The sequence below is a fragment of the Macaca nemestrina genome, chromosome 4 (genome assembly GCF_043159975.1).
Source record: "Macaca nemestrina isolate mMacNem1 chromosome 4, mMacNem.hap1, whole genome shotgun sequence".
In the NCBI taxonomy this organism is placed as follows: Eukaryota; Metazoa; Chordata; class Mammalia; order Primates; family Cercopithecidae; genus Macaca; species Macaca nemestrina.
Window position 1 is genome coordinate 187,707,080 of NC_092128.1, and position 16,794 is coordinate 187,723,873.

The 16,794-nt window shown below is 52.8% G+C and overlaps 1 protein-coding gene and 1 long non-coding RNA gene across 2 annotated transcripts; one reads left to right on the forward strand and one right to left on the reverse strand.

The window, feature by feature from the left end:
• Window positions 1–66: 66 nt before the first annotated feature.
• On the forward strand, window positions 67–4,399 carry LOC105472511 (uncharacterized). Its single transcript, XR_981609.3, has 2 exons — window positions 67–476; window positions 633–4,399. It is a non-coding gene; the product is annotated as an uncharacterized lncRNA (long non-coding RNA).
• Window positions 3,923–16,462, reverse strand: LOC105472510 (small ubiquitin like modifier 3). Its single transcript, XM_011725834.2, has 4 exons — window positions 16,305–16,462; window positions 12,189–12,317; window positions 7,656–7,727; window positions 3,923–5,341 (listed from the first exon to the last, which is right to left on the reverse strand). The coding sequence occupies exons 1-4, from the start codon at window positions 16,323–16,325 to the stop codon at window positions 5,252–5,254; spliced, it is 312 nt and encodes a 103-aa protein (XP_011724136.1). The 5' UTR covers window positions 16,326–16,462; the 3' UTR covers window positions 3,923–5,251.
• Between the last annotated feature and the right edge of the window lie 332 nt (window positions 16,463–16,794).

Below are 16,794 nucleotides of genomic sequence, written 5' to 3' on the forward strand. Positions count from 1 at the left end.
GGGAGGACGGGGTTTGTAGGGGGGAGGATGGAGGTTGGGGAGGGAGGGCGGAGACGAGATGGGAGGTTGCGGGGCGGTCGGGGGCTGGGAACAAGGCGCCTGAGGCACGGGTCCGCACTGAACGTTCCAGCCGCCCCCGGCCGGCCGGGTTTCAGGTTTGAAAAGGTGGGAAGGTTGGCTGTCCTGGCGCTTTTTCTCCACGTGTTGTGCGGCTCCGCTGGAATTCGGGTCCAGCACCTTCTACTTCGAGGGAGAGAGCCGCCAGCTCCGCTGGGCAGCCTCGACACCAGGGCACCCCCGGGAGGGAGGGCGCGGCTCGGGTCCCTGCCCGAGCCCCTGGGGTGCTGAGAGACTCCCCAGCGCCCCGCGTGGGCTCCCGGCCTCTCCACCGTTGAGGATCCTGTAAGGAGCTAGCCCTTTTCCCGTAATGGCTGTACTGAGTGGGAGTGCTTTCCCGACTGACCCGCTGTGAATAGGTGAGCGATTTGAAACCACATCCTTACTTCACAGTGAGTGCTTCGTGGCTGTCCAGTGCAAGGATGTATATACACACACACCTTTGCAAAAAACGTTTGCATCTCTTGCCTGGCTGTTCGTTGCAATAACCTCTTCATTTGTCTTTTCCCTTCCAGCACTGCAGATGATCTCTGTAAAAGAAGTCTGATCACATTCACACGCTGCTCCGCCCATTTCACTCAGTAAAGCACTGCCTTGGGCCACCCCGCCGTCCTCCCAGACCCTCCCGACATCCCTCTCACTCCACTCCAGCTGCCCTGGCTTCGTTCAGAGTCCCTGACTTTTCCCACCCCGGAAACACTTTCTTCTGGCGGCTCTGGTCCCCAACTCTTCCCACTCTCTTTCAGTCTTTGCTCAAATGTTGCCTCTTCAGTGTGGCCTAGACCATCACCACCCGGCCTTCACCGCATACCTTTCTCTCTGCAACTCCTACCCAACACACCGTACTATAGAATTTACTAGCATGCTATAAATTTATTACCCTTATCTGTTGCTTCTAACCAAAACCGTGTTCCATGAGAGCCAAGGTTCTCTGCCTACTTCTGTCTTGTTTCTGGGGCAGCCTCTGTACCTGGACACCATATACTCTTAATACGGATTTGTCAAATCAAATGAAATTTAACAATGCAAACTTCACAAGTATGCATATTGTAGGAAAATTCCCTAAAATTCAGAATTTCAGTCTACCTCTATCTTTTCAAATGACCACAGTGCTTTATAAAAATGACATTGTTCTTTGAGACTGTTTCAGAGAGTAATTTGTGCAAATGCAATGTGCAAAAAGTCACAATGGAGGTGTTTCCTTCCCCATTCAAGAGCTGCTCTCTCTGTAATCAGACAGCACCCCACACCCCAAGGCGTTTCTGTCCAGTGCTACTAAAGGAAAGCAGCTCCCCTTTTCCAGTTATGGGAAATATGGGCAATAAAGCATTACTGTCAATGCCGTGATGCTCACTATAACATATGCTGGATATTTTCATAATTTTATCAATCTTTTCCAGACATCTTACTGTAGAACACTGTATGTTCTCCAATTACTATTTTTCAGAAATGTGGTTTACTGCTTCTCTCAGGATTAGCTTCGGCTTCAAGTGACAAAAGTCCAAAATATGAGTTGCTGAAATAAGATGGCAGTCTCTCCCCTCAACGGGGCTGTTACACCACCTTATCTTCAGAGAACCAGGCTCTCTACAACATTTCTTTTCATGGTCATCGTTCAGTTCCTTGTGTGAAATTCAAGTTTAGCTGGGCATCCTGTATTTTAATCGGCTAACTCGTGCAACTCTCAACTCACTTGATCTAAGTGGCACTGGAGTCCCAGGGGTTCTGAGCAGCCAGTGTGTAATACTGCATGGCAGCACACCCTGGAGAGGCCAACTGTACAGAATAAAATTAATGCCTTCGATCTTTAGCAACTGAAGTTCTGACATATAAAAAGGACCTCACAGCTTAACCCATGTCACACGGTGGGGCTTTCCGGTGAACATCACGCGTTTCCAGCTGGGCACTCCTGCAGCATGGCTAAGACGACAAGTTTCCTGGGAGTGGGGGTTCCTTTCGGTGCAAAAGCTGGAGAAGTTCCAGTTGGAACCCCAGGCATAGATACCAGGATAAAAAGGTCCTCTCTCCTCCAGGAGCATCAATTTAACCCAAAGATTCAGTTTCTCATAATTAATGTTCTTGAAAATAGTAATCCCAACAAATCTATTTTTCCAAATGCACAATTCGCATAAATCTCAGAGAAAAGACAACCTCAAGAACATGCCTTTGCTGGGCGCCGTGGCTCACGCCTGTAATCCCAACTACTTGAGAGGCTGAGGCAGGAGGATCACTTGAGGCCAGGAGTCTGAGATCAGCTTGGGCAACTGATTTATAGTTTGGATTTGTGTCCATGCCCAAACCTTATGGTTGAATTGTAATCCCCAGTGTTGGAGGAGGGGCCTGGCAGGAGGTGACTGGGTCATGGGGGCAGATTTTCCCCTTGCTGTTGTCACGGTGAGTTCTCACAAGATCTGCTTGTTTAAAAGTGTGTGGCATCTCCCTCTGCTCTCCCTCCTGCTCCAACCATGTAAGACGTGCCTCCTTCCTCTTCTGCCATGAGTTTCCTGAGGCCTCCCTCGCCACGCTTCCTGTACAGCCTACAGAACTATGAGTCAATTAAACCTCTTTTCTTTATAAATTACCGCAGTCTCAGGCAGTTCTTCATAGTAATGTGATGATGCACTAATACAGCAATATAGTGAGACCCCCATCTCTAAAAATTTTTTAAAACATCCTGCTGGGGGCCGGGCGCGGTGGCTCAAGCCTGTAATCCCAGCACTTTGGGAGGCCGAGACGGGCGGATCACGAGGTCAGGAGATCGAGACCATCCTGGCCAACACGGTGAAACCCCGTCTCTACTAAAAAATACAAAAAACTAGCCGGCCGAGGTGGCGGGCGCCTGTAGTCCCAGCTACTCGGGAGGCGGAGGCAGGAGAATGGCGTGAACCCGGGAGGCAGAGCTTGCAGTGAGCTGAGATCCGGCCACTGCACTCCAGCCTGGGTGACAGCGCGAGACTCCGTCTCAAAAAAAAAAAAAAAAAAAAAAAAAAAAAAAAAAAAACATCCTGCTGGTTCTTCTGCTGTGAGGTGTTGTGGATGGAAGTTCAAGCAGCACTGTCCTAATACATCCACATATGCTCTTGGCCATTATTCTCATCTAACCTATGTTGCCTGAGACACATCCCTTTCCTCATGGATTTTGGCAGCCCCTTCGCCTCAGGCTGCCTAGGGAATCTGGCGGATGTCCCCGTCTCTGTATTGTGCCTTAATCCGTGCACTCTTCCTGGTGCAAATGAATCACGTATTCCATCTCCACAGATGCCCATCTTCCTTCACCTTGGGTTCACTCAACTGATGGGCTAAAACAGCTCATTTTCAACCTGGGTTTTGTTACACCATTGCATACTGGGAAATTCTTAAAGCCAAATCAATGTCAGTTCCATTTCAAAGCAGATAGGTAAGTTGTCCATGGCAGAAGGAAAGCCGACTTACATTCAAACACCAGAAAACGAGAGATGTCCTAGACTAACACCCAAGCTCATCTGCCTCTAAAATCCACCCTTTCTTTACATACGAAACCCAGGAGAGGAAGGGTAATCTGTCACAGTGATGCTGGCTCAGACAGCTGTCAGCCAGGAGGTCTCTGAGGAGAGGATACATCCCTCAGCAGGAAAAAGGCTGGACTAGCATTGTTGATGTGCCAGGGGAGGGGAAATGAGCCGCTAGGTGAATGCTAACCTTCCAGCCGCTAGCTTTTCAATCAAAGTTTCTCCGTGCAGTGGCCACGCAGAATTGTCAATTCAAACACTGAACTGTACCGGTACGCCCCAACCTTCAAATGCAGTGTTTAGTAGAAGCCAAGAGACAGAATACCAAACTATATTTACTGTTTACAGTAGTAAAGGACAACAAATAATGTACAAATTGGTGAATAAACACAACAGAGCCAACAAACATCCCACCCGAGCCCATACAGCAAACAGGAAATGAGAACATTTCAGCAAGATTTCAAGCAAGCAAGAGATGATGGGTGGTAGTTCAGGTGACTATAAAAGGCAGAGAATGGCCACCAAGCAGCAATGGAGCCTCAGGGAACGACAGTAGGCAGAACTATGAAAATGTTTAATTGGTATAGATCCCAAAATATTTCACAGAACTGAAATCACCAGACTAATGCATAAATTCAATACATATTTGGAAAGCAGCACGGCACAAACCCACGAGAAGAACATGAAGTCATCATTCCATGGGTTCATTTGTAACCACACTTGGAAGTAGCTCTTTTACACGACAACGTAACTGCAAATTCAGCAATACTTAATCTTACTTTTTTATGTATAGACCATAATTATTCATCAGAAGCAAATACTGGAAGAAATCTGAGGCCACAACACCATTACCAAATGAGAAATGTGGGAATTTCTTCAATATTAAGAGGAAGAGAAAAGCCAATTTTGGTTGTGCCAGTCCTTGCCTGTGTACCAACGCCAGGTACTGAGCAGGGAGTGGGGTGGGAGGGATGGCAGGGGGGTGGGTCCTGGGCCTCAGACCCCGAGATTACATGCTTGAGGGCCAGAGAGCACGTGGGGTCAAATTACCAAAGGACCCAGTTATTTTTTAACCTTTGAAGAAGCATTCCAGTATTTTCCCTTCAACTTTTCCATATACTGACAAAGCATACATTTGCAATATTTAGCATTTTAATCACCTGTGCCTATAACAGCAAGTGACAGTCTATCCTCCCTACCCACCTTGCCCCCATTACCTGTCCAAGAGCCGCACCCCCACTGCAGGAAACACCAATTCTCTGTGTGACTGGAGTGAGCAGGGGAGAGGCAGCAACTCAGGAGTCAGGTCCCTGGCCAGACTAAAAGCGAACATTCAGGCTATAATTCTGGGGTTAAAAAATGTTTTAGGTGGGGGGAAAAACACAAATGAATACACAAAAAAACCCAAAATACCTTGCAACTCATTTTACCTGAACAAAGATAACAATTCTGATTGGCCCAATTTAAGTTACAGATTCATCCCTGCAGATATAGTTTCGAGTTGCACTTGAAGTACATCAGAGAGAGGAAAATCATTGTGGTGAATGTCCTCGAGTTTCCGCAGATGCCTTTGTGGTCGGCATGGTCACGTGCTCACCATTCAACAGCAATGCAAGGACGGACGGCCCGGGCTGGGGACGGGCCCTCTAGAAACCATGCCCTGCCAGGCTGCTCTCCGGCGCACCTCCTGTCTGCTGCTGGAACACATCGATGGTGTCCTCGTCCTCCATCTCCAGCTGTCAGGGTTGTCACAGCAGGCACACAGAGAGAGAGGGGAGCTTGTTAGTTTTCATCAGAGAGCGGGAAGATCCTCCCTGGCATGAGTGTTCCCTGATACTAGCAACATCACCTGATCCCACCTTGGCTCCTGTCCGTCCCCTCACTGCAGCTCAGCACACATGGAAGAGGCATTGCTATGTGCTCACCACAGCCCTTACGGTTCAGCAGGCTTCCCCTAACAAAACTCACAAAAGCAGATTCACAGCTAAAATGTTAACTGACAGAAAAACAGTCTAGAAGATAAACTGAAATGTATAAAATTCTTAGTGAAAAATTACACAAAATCAGAGTCTACTTAAGAACATCTGAGGGCCAGGCGCGGTGGCTCAAGCCTGTAATCCCAGCACTTTGGGAGGCCGAGGCGGGCGGATCACAAGGTCAGGAGATCGAGACCACAGTGAAACCCCGTCTCTACTAAAAATACAAAAAAAATTAGCCGGGCGCGGTGGCGGGCGCCTGTAGTCCCAGCTACTCAGGAGGCTGAGGCAGGAGAATGGCGGGAACCCGGGAGGCGGAGCTTGCAGTGAGCCGAGATCGCGCCACTGCACTCCAGCCTGGGCAACAGCGTGAGACTCCGTCTCAAAAAAAAAAAAAAAAAAAAAAAAAGAACATCTGATTAGCAGCACTGAGTCCTAGGACCCACGGGAGCCATGCGCTTTATAGCAAGTGCGAGGGACCATGCCATGAAAGCCAAAGCCCCCAGCTCACAGAAGGGCCCATCAAGTGAGGGTCCACTGCTGGCTTCTCCCGCCCCTCCCAGTTCAAAGCCCAGGCAAGGTGGTGAAACACCCCCGCTCACTTCTCTCCTCCCGACACAGTGGGCGCAAAACACCCACCCTGATCATCTTCCATCCTCTGAGCAAGGAGAAGCTTCTGCCAGTTCCTACAGAGACTCAGCGAGGCTGGAAGCAGTCATGCTCCCAAATGGAAAGAAGTCCCATCAGGGCTGTCGGCCACCCTCACCCTGCCACCGACACTACGGGCCGGAGGGAGAGCCCCCAGGCAGGGCTCCCTCTGCCTCTTGGTCCACCTGTCCACAGCCTGCCCCCTGACTCCCAGTCAAGTCCTGGAGACTCCACAAGGCCCTCCCCGCTCAGCTGCTCTCAGCAGCCTCTCCCTGGTGAACACTCCCAGAGCTGCCACTTCTTAGCGGTGTGTAGATTTCGTAAAGTAGCTAGAAATGGACACTTATTGCAAAGATGTTTTCAATATTTAATAAATACTGAATATTAAATGTTTAAAATACTAAATGTTTTGCAAAAGTATTTCCACATAAAACATTCCAGTGGATTCTCACAACTTTGAAAGGGAGAAAAAGCTCCATTTACAGACAGACAAAACTGAGCCTCCACAGGTTGAAGTGACTCTTGGTCACAGGGCCATCAGCTGACAAATGATAAGAGCTGCAATTTGAACCAAGTTTTTTAAAAAAAGTCTGTTTCGGGCAGGTGCAGTGGCTCACGCCTGTAATCCAAGCACTTTGGGAGGCTGAGGTGGGCGAGATCAGAAGATCAAGACCATCCTGGCTAACATGGTAAAACCCCGTCTCTATTAAAAGTACAAAAAAATTAGCCGGGCGCGGTGGCGGGCGCCTGTAGTCCCAGCTACTCAGGAGGCTGAGGCAGGAGAATGGCGTGAACCCGGGAGGCGGAGCCTGCAGTGAGCCGAGTTCGCGCCACTGCACTCCAGCCTGGGCGACAGAGCGAGACTCCATCTCAAAAAAAAAAAAAAAATCTGTTTCCAAGTCCAAAGCTCTTTCCACGACAATATGATGCCCTGCGACGTGATATATGAAATCTCATTCATTTCGGCATGTGACAGGTACGTGAGAGAAACAACCTGTGCAGACGGATGATCAGGTGTGATGGCCCATTCTGCCCCCACGTCACTTGTGCAAGTTACTTAAAAGGCACAAGAATCCAGTCGGCCCCTGAGCTGCACATGGGCTACAATTGCAAGTGTCCAGAGGATGGGCAGGAAGGGGCCACTGAGTGGTCCTCACACCCCCGCTTCCCTTACAGTGAGGACGGGCCCAGCACTCACTCCATCTCCAAACAGCAAGAATGATGTCTGCAAAGCAGTTTTCTCATTTGAAAATTTAAATCTAAAATTTGAAAAATAAATAATCTAATAATCAATATCATTAAGGAAAAAAAGGAAGGCATTCTGTATGAGCTCCCATCTACGATTCTCAAATAAGCATATCCCAAATGGCAGTTACCCAACGCAAATCGGAAGTCGCCCTGGAACCACGCAAAGCCAGCTCCATACCTGTGCTGGAGTGTCGGTTTCATTAATTGGCTGCCCGTCAAACCTGAATCTAATCTGTCTCATTGACAAACCCTGAAAAGGAAAAGCAGTCGCCATTAAACATGTCCAGATACAGCTTAATTCAAAAATCAAATATTTTAATCCAAGTATCAGCATTCTGATATGCAGATTTATGATCCAGTTCAGTATTAAAAACTCACCAGTGGGCCTACAATCTCAAGCAGTGCCTGACACCACTGCTTTCAGAACCCACTTTTCTACCATCTTCTCTCTGATGGGCTAAAACAGCTCATTTTCAACCCGAGTTTTGTTACACCACTATATACTGGGAACTTCTTAAAGCCAACTCAGTGTCAGTTCAGTTTCAAAGCAGATAGCTAAGTTGTCCATGGCAGAAGGAAAGCAGACACAACATTCAAACACGAGAAAACAAGAGATGTCCTAGACTAACATCCAAACTCATCTGCCTCTAAAATCCACTTTCTTTACATACGAAACCCAGGTGAGGAAGGGTAACCTGTCACAGTGATGCTGGCTCAGAGCTGTCAGCCAGGAGGTCTCTGAAGAGAGGATGCATCCCTCAGCAGGAAAAAAGCTGGACTAGCATTGGTGACGTGCCGGGGAGGGCAAGTGAGCCGCCGGGTGAATACTAATCTTCCAGCGGCTAGCTTTTCAATCAAAGTTTCTCAGTGCAGTGGCTATGTGGAATGGTCAATTCAAACACTGAATCTTCTCTGTCCTGGTGCCCTGACCTGTCCTGGGTCATCCCTCCCATTTCCTTCCAGAAGCCGAGTAGAAATTCTACAATGCTGGCACCACCACCTTCCCCCTTTACAAAGTTCTCAGCAAGGAACAGGTTGTGTGCCAATGAGGGACAGATAAGAAGGCTGCATGAGGCCAGGGAGCAGTCACCACCATGACTTTGGCCTTGTGGAGGGCAGCCGGAAAGAGAGCACGCAGCCTTTCTGTGTCCTGAGGGAATGGAGAAACGTGGTCGGGGCAGAAACATTTCCTCAACAAGCAGTTCTGATTCAACTGAAACAGGACAGACGGCGTTAAAACGTGCATCTCTGCTCCCTCCTGAAACCCCACTGAAATGACGTAAATGAGAAAGGCACAAACAGCAAGGACAAAGAAAATGGCGGCAGGGATGGGCAGAGATGTCAATGCTGGGCTGTGCCAGAGGCTACTGAGGCGTGGACACTGGTGGTCTGATGGACACTGGATTAGGATCCTGGGAAGGAGGGACTGGGCACACCCCAGCCTGTGTGGCAGGCAGCCTATTCTGAACAGCTGCCTGGAAGTTCACATGCAGACTTTAGCAGGACCCCCACAACCCTGTGCCTCCCACGGCAGCACACAGGAGGTCTGCTTTCTGAAGAGGTGGGTGCAGGGCTCCAGGCGTAGGACGAAAACAGGCCCATGGAAGCGCGTGCCCCCAGCGCTGCGCGCCAAGTCCCCTCTCCCCTCCAGATGTGCCCCCAGGAGGCTGGCCGGAGACTGGAGGACTCAACTCTCAGCTTAGCATCTGGGTGCCTCCAGAACCCACAATCCAGACATGTCACTCCAGGGATACACAGCCCTGGCAGCACAGCCATCCATGTACATGGCTTCTCACCAGCTTCTCAGTGCTCCATGCTTGCACAGAAGTCAGCCTGCATGACAGCAGTCAGGGTAAGGCTCACTGTGCAGCAGCCCGGAGAGGAGAGGAGGGGAGGAGCACAGAGAACGGACAGGAAGGAGGCAGGAGAATGCTCCCAACACAGGCCCACACACGCACACCCCCCCACACATACACACACATGCACAAAGACATGGACATACACACCACACACACCTACACTCACAATTCAAGTTCTATGGGAAGTAAAAAATAACACTACCTTCAGAAAACAATCAATTGCTACTGAGGAGGGGTATGGTGGCTCACACCTGTAATCCCACACTTTGGGAGACACAAGCAGGAGGGTCGCTTGAGCCCAGGAATTCGAGACCAACCTGGACCACATAGGGAGACCCCATCTCCACAAAATAAAAAAATTAGCCAGGTGTGGTGGCGTGTACCTGTAGTCCCACCTACTCAGGAGGCTGAGGTGGGTGGATCAATTGAGCCCCAGAGGTCAAGGCTGCAGTGAACCATGATCACACCACTGTGCTCCAGCTTGGGGAACAGAGCGAGACCGTGTCTCAAAAAAAATAAATCAACTGCTACTGAGAAAAAAAAAACACTCAAAGAACAGAAAGAGAAAAGAACTTTTGGAAATTAAAAATCATGACAGAGATGAGAATGTCCACAGAAAGTGGAAAGATAAAGTTGAAATGACCTCCCGGAAAGGAGACCAACAGCGATAATAAAGCCCAAAGCAAAATGGGAGAAAAATTATCAAATGTAAACTAGGACAATTAGCAGCAGGAACTCCAAAAGAGGGACCAGAGTGTGGAGAAGGACACAAATTATCAAAGAACTAACATAGGGCATATTTCTTGAATAAAAATAAATGTCCAGACCCATAAAGTACCCAGCAGCATGAGTGATAAAATCACACACCTCTGAGGCACATAAGGGAACACTGGAATGCCAGAATATGGTCCCAGATACTTCCAGAGAAAAACCAAGTTACAAACAAAGCACAGAGAATCAGAATCCACTGAACTTCTCACTTTTTTTTTTTTTTCCTTTGAGACAGGGTCTTGCTCTGTCACCCAGGCTGCAGCAGTGATACGACCTCAGCTCCCTGCAGCCTCCACCTCCGAGGCTCAAACAATCCTCCCACCTCAGCCTCCTGAGTAGCTGGGACTGCAGGCTTGCACCACCACACCTGGCTAATTTTTTTAATGTTTTGTAGAGAGAGGGTCTCCCTGTGTTGCCCAGGCTGGTCTTGAACTCCTGACCTCAGATGATCCTCCCACATCAGCCTCCCAAAGTGCTGGGATTACAGGCATAAACTACCATGCCTGGTAAACTTTTCACTTTCAACATTGGGAGCTATTCTCATGGCTGATCTCTGAAAGAAAAAAAAAAAAAAGAGTTTCAACCAAGAATACTGCGTGCAGCCACATACTGAAGTGTGAAAGTTTATAAAAGCAAAAGTCACGTTCAGCCATGCAGTGTCTCAAAGACGCTACCCTTCTGTGCCTGTTCCGAGAAGACCCTGGAGGATGTGCTCCACCACAAAACACAAAAGGGAGGAGGACTAATCCAGGAAACACCAAGAGAGAACCTCTAGGATTTGAACAGGAGGCCCTGGACCACGGCTGAGCAGCCAGCCTCACAAGCAGCAGTGCAGGTGGGGCAGGAGGGGAGCCCTGGAAGAGCAGGGGGAAGGGCAGAGCCCCCACCACATGTACACGGCCCCACACGCCTGCCATCCCACAGTGCAGAGGAGAATGTGGCCACCAGCCCAGGCAGCACAAACTCCGACAAGGGCCAGGGTCCAGCACCAGGCAGAGGCTGGATCATGGGGCCTGCATGGCGCCAGGCCACTCACTCTGCTGGGAAGACCGGAGCCTGCGTGTCTGGAAGCTCAGTCTCACCTTTCGCAGGTGAAAATAAGATCTGCCATCAGCAAACACGAAGAAAGGAAGTCAGAGGGTCTGCTTGTCAATAAAGAGTGCAAGGTGGTCACCAGTGACGCCCCTCTGAGCAGGGTATCCAAAGTGGGAGGGAAAGAGGAGGAAATCTAACTGAAAATCCACAGGCAAAAGAGTAAAATAAAAGGGCAACGAGTTGCTGTATTTTCAGAGCAGCTGAAGAAAAGCAGCCTCTAGGTCCCACTCAGGCAAGCAGGGCTCCCTGGGGAAAGGCACCTGGCTGCAGGGCCGGGCCCCAGACACGCCAGACAGCAGCTGGCGGGCAAAGCCCATAGCAGTGGCCTAGAGAGGGACCCCCTGGCCCAGGGTGAGTCCTCCACAGCATTACCAAGAACAAGAGACACACACACACACACCAAGTCACACACAGCAGCCGGAAGGCGTCCACCCAGCTGGGCACTGCCAGTGAGGCAGCTCACTATTCTGAAACTGAGGAAGCAGGGGAACGAATCACGAGCTTTCTTGCCTTTCCTAACAAAATGGAAAACCACACTGCAGATGAGGGCAGTGTTTCTTCAGGGCCACGCCAGCTCATACGTGAGGACGGGGTGACAGCAGCATGGGGCACATGCCACCTGCAGCCCCAGAATGGCCAGATCTGAGCAGGGCCCCCCAGAGCCTTCAGCGTCACGGACTTCACAGATGTTAGTACCCCATGGAGAACACAGCACCCTGGGCAGCCGCCTTATCAGGAAGAAAAACCCACCACATTTCTCTGAGCCTCTAGGTCCCTCCACCTCATAAAAGGCCATGGGGGACACAGTCAGCAAGCCCAGCCTAGGCCAGGTTTACAGCACAAGCCCCCGCCTGCCCATCCATGAAGAGGGCACCTCGAGTGGCTACATCTGGATCCAGCCCTGACACTCGTGCTCTGGGGATGCCTGGCGCACACAGGACCAGCGCGCACACGGGGAAGCCCCGTGGGGGAGCGAGGCGCCGCACCTGCCTCTCGCAGTAGGCCTTCATCAGCTTGCTCAGTGGCGTGTGCCTCTTGATCTTGAACTGCACCACGGAGCCGTCCTGCCCGGCCACCTTCAGGTTGATGTGGTCGTTCTCTGTCTTCACGCCCTCCTGCAGAAGACACCGGAGACTGGCCTCAAAACTGTATCTCAAAATTACCACGACTTGAAAGGGCAAGTCTTTAGGTAATTGTTGCCTTTCTAAAGTCATTAAAACCAACCTAATTCTTAAAATTCTCCAGCAATTCTGAGTCACTCGTGATGGTTTTATTTTTACACAGAATTTATTTTTAACTTCCACTTGTTAAGCATCCATGTGTAAAACAATGCAAGTCTACGGTCCTCTGATATTGTTAATTCAAAGAAAAAACCTTGTTTAGTAAGTCTAGGGAAAAATCAGAGAAAATCCATCTTTATTTTAAAGTTATTCTTGTAGGCTGGGCACGGTGGCTCACACCTGTTATTCCAGCACTTTGGGAAGCTGACATGGAAGGATGGCTTGAGCCCAGGAGTTTGAGACCAGCCTGGGCAACATAGCAAGACCCCATCTCTTTTTTAAAAAAATTCTTATGAAATCAGTAAAAACACATATCCAAAACTCACACAGCTATATAGCATTAGTGAAAGAAACCAAAATCAGAAGAAAACATTTGTGACTCAGAGAAACCCTGTGGGACATTCAAGTGGTAACTTCTGGAATCCAACTGAGGACGGCCACTTCCCACAGCAGGCAGTCAGCCTCCTTCTCGCTGCCCTGACATCAGCAAATGTGAGGGAAGCCACTTCCGAGTACTTTCTAGTTTCAAATTGTCCCATCTGAGCGGCAGTAGGTGGGACTTTTTATTTATAATTCATGCCATGCCTGAAGCTACTCAACAATGGCACAACTGGGGTGTCTTGTTGCCTGAAAATGCATTTGGAGTTGTGGCCGGCCTGCACTGCTGGGATAAATTCGTTTGTGAGTGAAGCAATGAGGCAGGGCCCTCCAGCTCACTCTGAAAGTCAAGTCTGGAGCATCCTGGTACCCTTTCCCCCCATGCTGAGCTGCTGCCTGCAAGGAGCACTGTACGTTACATGCCTTTTCTCTCCACTTCTCCTTACCTTCCCTGGCTGGGAGAGGGACAACTGTCCCAGCGATGCCTAAATACTGGGAGTGGGATGTAGAAGGCTCGCCTGAGGGTGAACCCGGGGACTGCCCCCATGCTTGGTTCCTGGAGACCCTGGGGAGGTATGGTGCTCTGTCAAGGGAACTAGAGTGGCAGGCAAGGGGCCCTGGCAGTGAGGGGCTCCAGCTGCGAACCTGAAGGTGCGTGTCCTGGGCCAGCACTCACTCCCCAACTCCAGTCTTGGGTCAGACACCCTTGCCCACTCCCGGGACGCCGGTGGCTTGGCAGCAGCCTGAGTGGTGAGCTGGCACACCCCCATCCCCCCATCCCAAATGTGGCCTCCAGCACAGGGAAAACTGGCCTAGGAAGGAAGAGCATGCAAACAGTTCCAGGCGGGATGGAAGTGGGGACCCCTGCATGAGCCCCCTTCACTTCCCCAAGCATGAGGATGCACTGGCTTCTTTAGGGAAGGAAGATATGAGTGTGTTCAAAGGCACAGATGCAGGGCCCACACGTGTCCCCACAGGGTAATGGCTGCAGCCCCAGGAGAGGCTGGGGCAGGGCAGGGCCGGCCACAGTGCCTCTGCTCCAAACAGACAGACACCAGCAATGTCGGTCTGTCCCAGACCCCTGGTAAATTCCTAATAAGCAAGTGAACTCGTGAGTTAAAAAATGAAGCCCTAAAAACATGGGCCTCAGTTTGCTAGTCAATCCTCCGCCTCAGCTATCCAGGGAAGTCAGAACATTCTCCTGCCTGACCCAAAAGCTCTTCTTTCCAGCACCACTGGGCCCCAGAGTCCACTTCTTCCCCTTCCTCAGAGCCCCACAGGGTAGAGCTGCTCCCACATGGGCTCAGAGGGGACCCACCAGGAGCAGGGCCTGTGAGGTGGCAGCCACTCAATCATTCTGGAATTCAACAAGTGTTTTCAACGGAATTGGAGCCTGAGGTTGACCACATGGCAGAGCTAAGTGTAAACACTGCTGAAAAAATGAGTATCATACATATTTTATTACATGTACTCTTCATTAAGAGGAAGCCACCTACGAAAACATAAAGAAAGGACATTTATATTTGGCCTAGTTTTAACAAGTATTTAAATATTCAAACAACCCCTGAGTGGGAGAACTTTGACTTCACTGGAATCAAAATGTAAAAAGCGAAGGTCACTCCAAATGCCATCTGGATAGGGGAGGTTTCCTTGAAGTCTGACCACAGCAAGCAGAGTGCAGACTTCCAGAGGCCGCAACCATGGTTCCGGACGGTTCCATCCCAGTTTCCACCAGTGTCTGGCACTGAGCCTCCACCCTCATCTGTAAAGGGAGGGTGGTCACCTCCAGGACCAGGCCAGTATCAGAGACAGCATCCTTACAGAGCCTTCAGCTCTAGTCATCTTCCACTAGGATGTAACATAGAGGCCAAGAGTGCACACCAAGGGCTTCCGAAAGGTTCTCTTTTTATGAACACTGGAGACCGCGACTAAGGACCCTCCCAAGAAGGAGTGGCCAGTGCACCTGAATGAAGGGTGCATACCCCAGGACTGAGACTGGAAGGATGCACACCCCAGTGTGGCAATGGGGGAAACTAAAGCACACCCAAGGCTGGATAAGGAGGGGTGGGTGCGCATGGCAGGGGAGGCGCAATGGGGAGAGGTGGGCACACACCATAAGGGGCGTGATGGGGAGAGGTGGGCACACACCATAGGGGGTGTGATGGAGAGGGGTGGGCGCACACCGGGGGACGCGACGGGGAGGGGTGGGCACACACGGGGGGTGTGATGGGGAGGGCGACGCAATACGGAGGGGTGGGCGCACACCAAGGACGTGATGGGGAGGAGTGGGCGCACACCGGGGGGCATGATGGGAAGGGGTGGATGCACACCGGGAGACTGATGGGGAGGCGAGGGCGCACACCTTGGGGCATGATGGGGATGAGTGGGCACACACCATGGGCGGCGTGATGGGGGGGTGGGCGCACACCGGGGTACGCGATGGGGAGGGATAGGCGCATACCGGGGGACGCGATGGGGAGGGGTGGGCGCACACCGGGATATGCGATGGGGAGGGGTAGGCGCACACCGGGGGACGCGATGGAGAGGCGGTGGGTGCACACTGGGGGCACGACCGGGGAGACAGGAAGGAGAGGGGTGGGCGCACACTGGGGGACGCGACGGCCAGGACGCGGTGTGGAGAAGTGGGTGAATACCGGGGGCGCGATGGGCGCCCTAGAAGGACGGCAGCGCTGCTCACAGGGGCTAGGCCTCTCAGAGCGCGCCCCTCGGGGGCAACCCCAGACGCTTATTCCTGAGCCGACTCCGTGCACTTGACACAGGACCCCGCACCCAGGGCGATGCCGGGGGAGAAGGCGACCCCGCCCAGCAATGACTCAGGAGAGGATCACGCAAAGACGCCTCGGGGACACTGCCGGGGCGGGATCCGAGGGCGCTGCGCTCGGCAGGAGCAGCGCAGGGCCCGACACCCGGCGGTCTGGGAGGCGCTAGGCGCGCGCCTTCCCAGCTAGGGAGGAGATGGGCGTGGAGCTGGGGCGTGGCCAGGCCCGGCGGGGACGGAGCTCGCGGCACAGCGCGCTTCGGGGAGGGGCCCGTCTTGGGCGGACCCACTTAGGGGCAGGGCACTACAGGGGGCGGGGGGGCGGGGCGCTATAGGGGGCAAGGAGAGGCGGAGCAGGGGCACGGGGCGGAGTCGGGCTGGGGGCGGAGTCGGGCTGGGGCGGAGTCAGACTGGGGGTGGAGTCGGACTGGGGGCGGAGCCGGGCTGGAGGCGGGGCGCGCCGCCGAGCGCCGCCGGGCGGGGGAGGGGAGCGGCGCGGCCGGACGGGAGCGGGGGAGGGGCGGGAGCGCGGGCGGCGCTGCAGGCCTGGGCGCGGGTCCCCGTGGAAGCTGCGGTCTTCTATGGCCGCGAGAGTGGCGCGCGGCGGCGGAGGCGCCCGGGACGCCCGCGATGGCCGCGCGTGCGGGCGGGGGCGCCGCGCTTACCTTGGGCTTCTCCTCGGACATGGCTGCGCGGGCGGCGCGGGCAGGCGGCGCGGGGGAAGCAGCGCGGAGCAGGCGAGTCACGCTCTCGGCCCCGCCGCTCTCCCGCCGCAACTGTGCGCGGGGCCGCGCTTTATCCCCCAAATCCCGGCGCACCCGTTGGCCGGCACGGGGTCACGTGGCGGCGCGCGTGCACGAGGCGCGCTCCCCGGGGCGTCGGGCGCGCGCTGGCCGGGCCGCGGCTCCGGGCGGTTGGAGATGCGTCACGGGGCGGGTCCCGCGCGACCCTGGCGGGTGCGGACGCCCTGGGGCGCTGTGGTGGGCGGGCCAGGAGCGCGTACGGAGACTCCGGGCCCTGGGGACCCCTGCCCGCCTCCCCGCCCGGGCCCGGGCCCCGAGTCCTTTCTTGGGGGCCGCGTTCCTGGGGCGCCAGGAAGTGAGGCCGGGGGCGCGGGGACCTGGGGCGGAGGAGGGAAGCCTCTGGGGGTGATGT

Coding starts and splice junctions, on each gene's coding strand:
- LOC105472510 (XM_011725834.2), bottom strand. CDS start 16,325: ATGTCCGAGGAGAAGCCCAAG. Junction 7,728..12,188: donor AGGCCTACTGCGAGAGGCAG/GTGCGGCGCCTC, acceptor TTTCCTTTTCAG/GGTTTGTCAATGAGACAGAT. Junction 5,342..7,655: donor AAACCGACACTCCAGCACAG/GTATGGAGCTGG, acceptor CAACCCTGACAG/CTGGAGATGGAGGACGAGGA.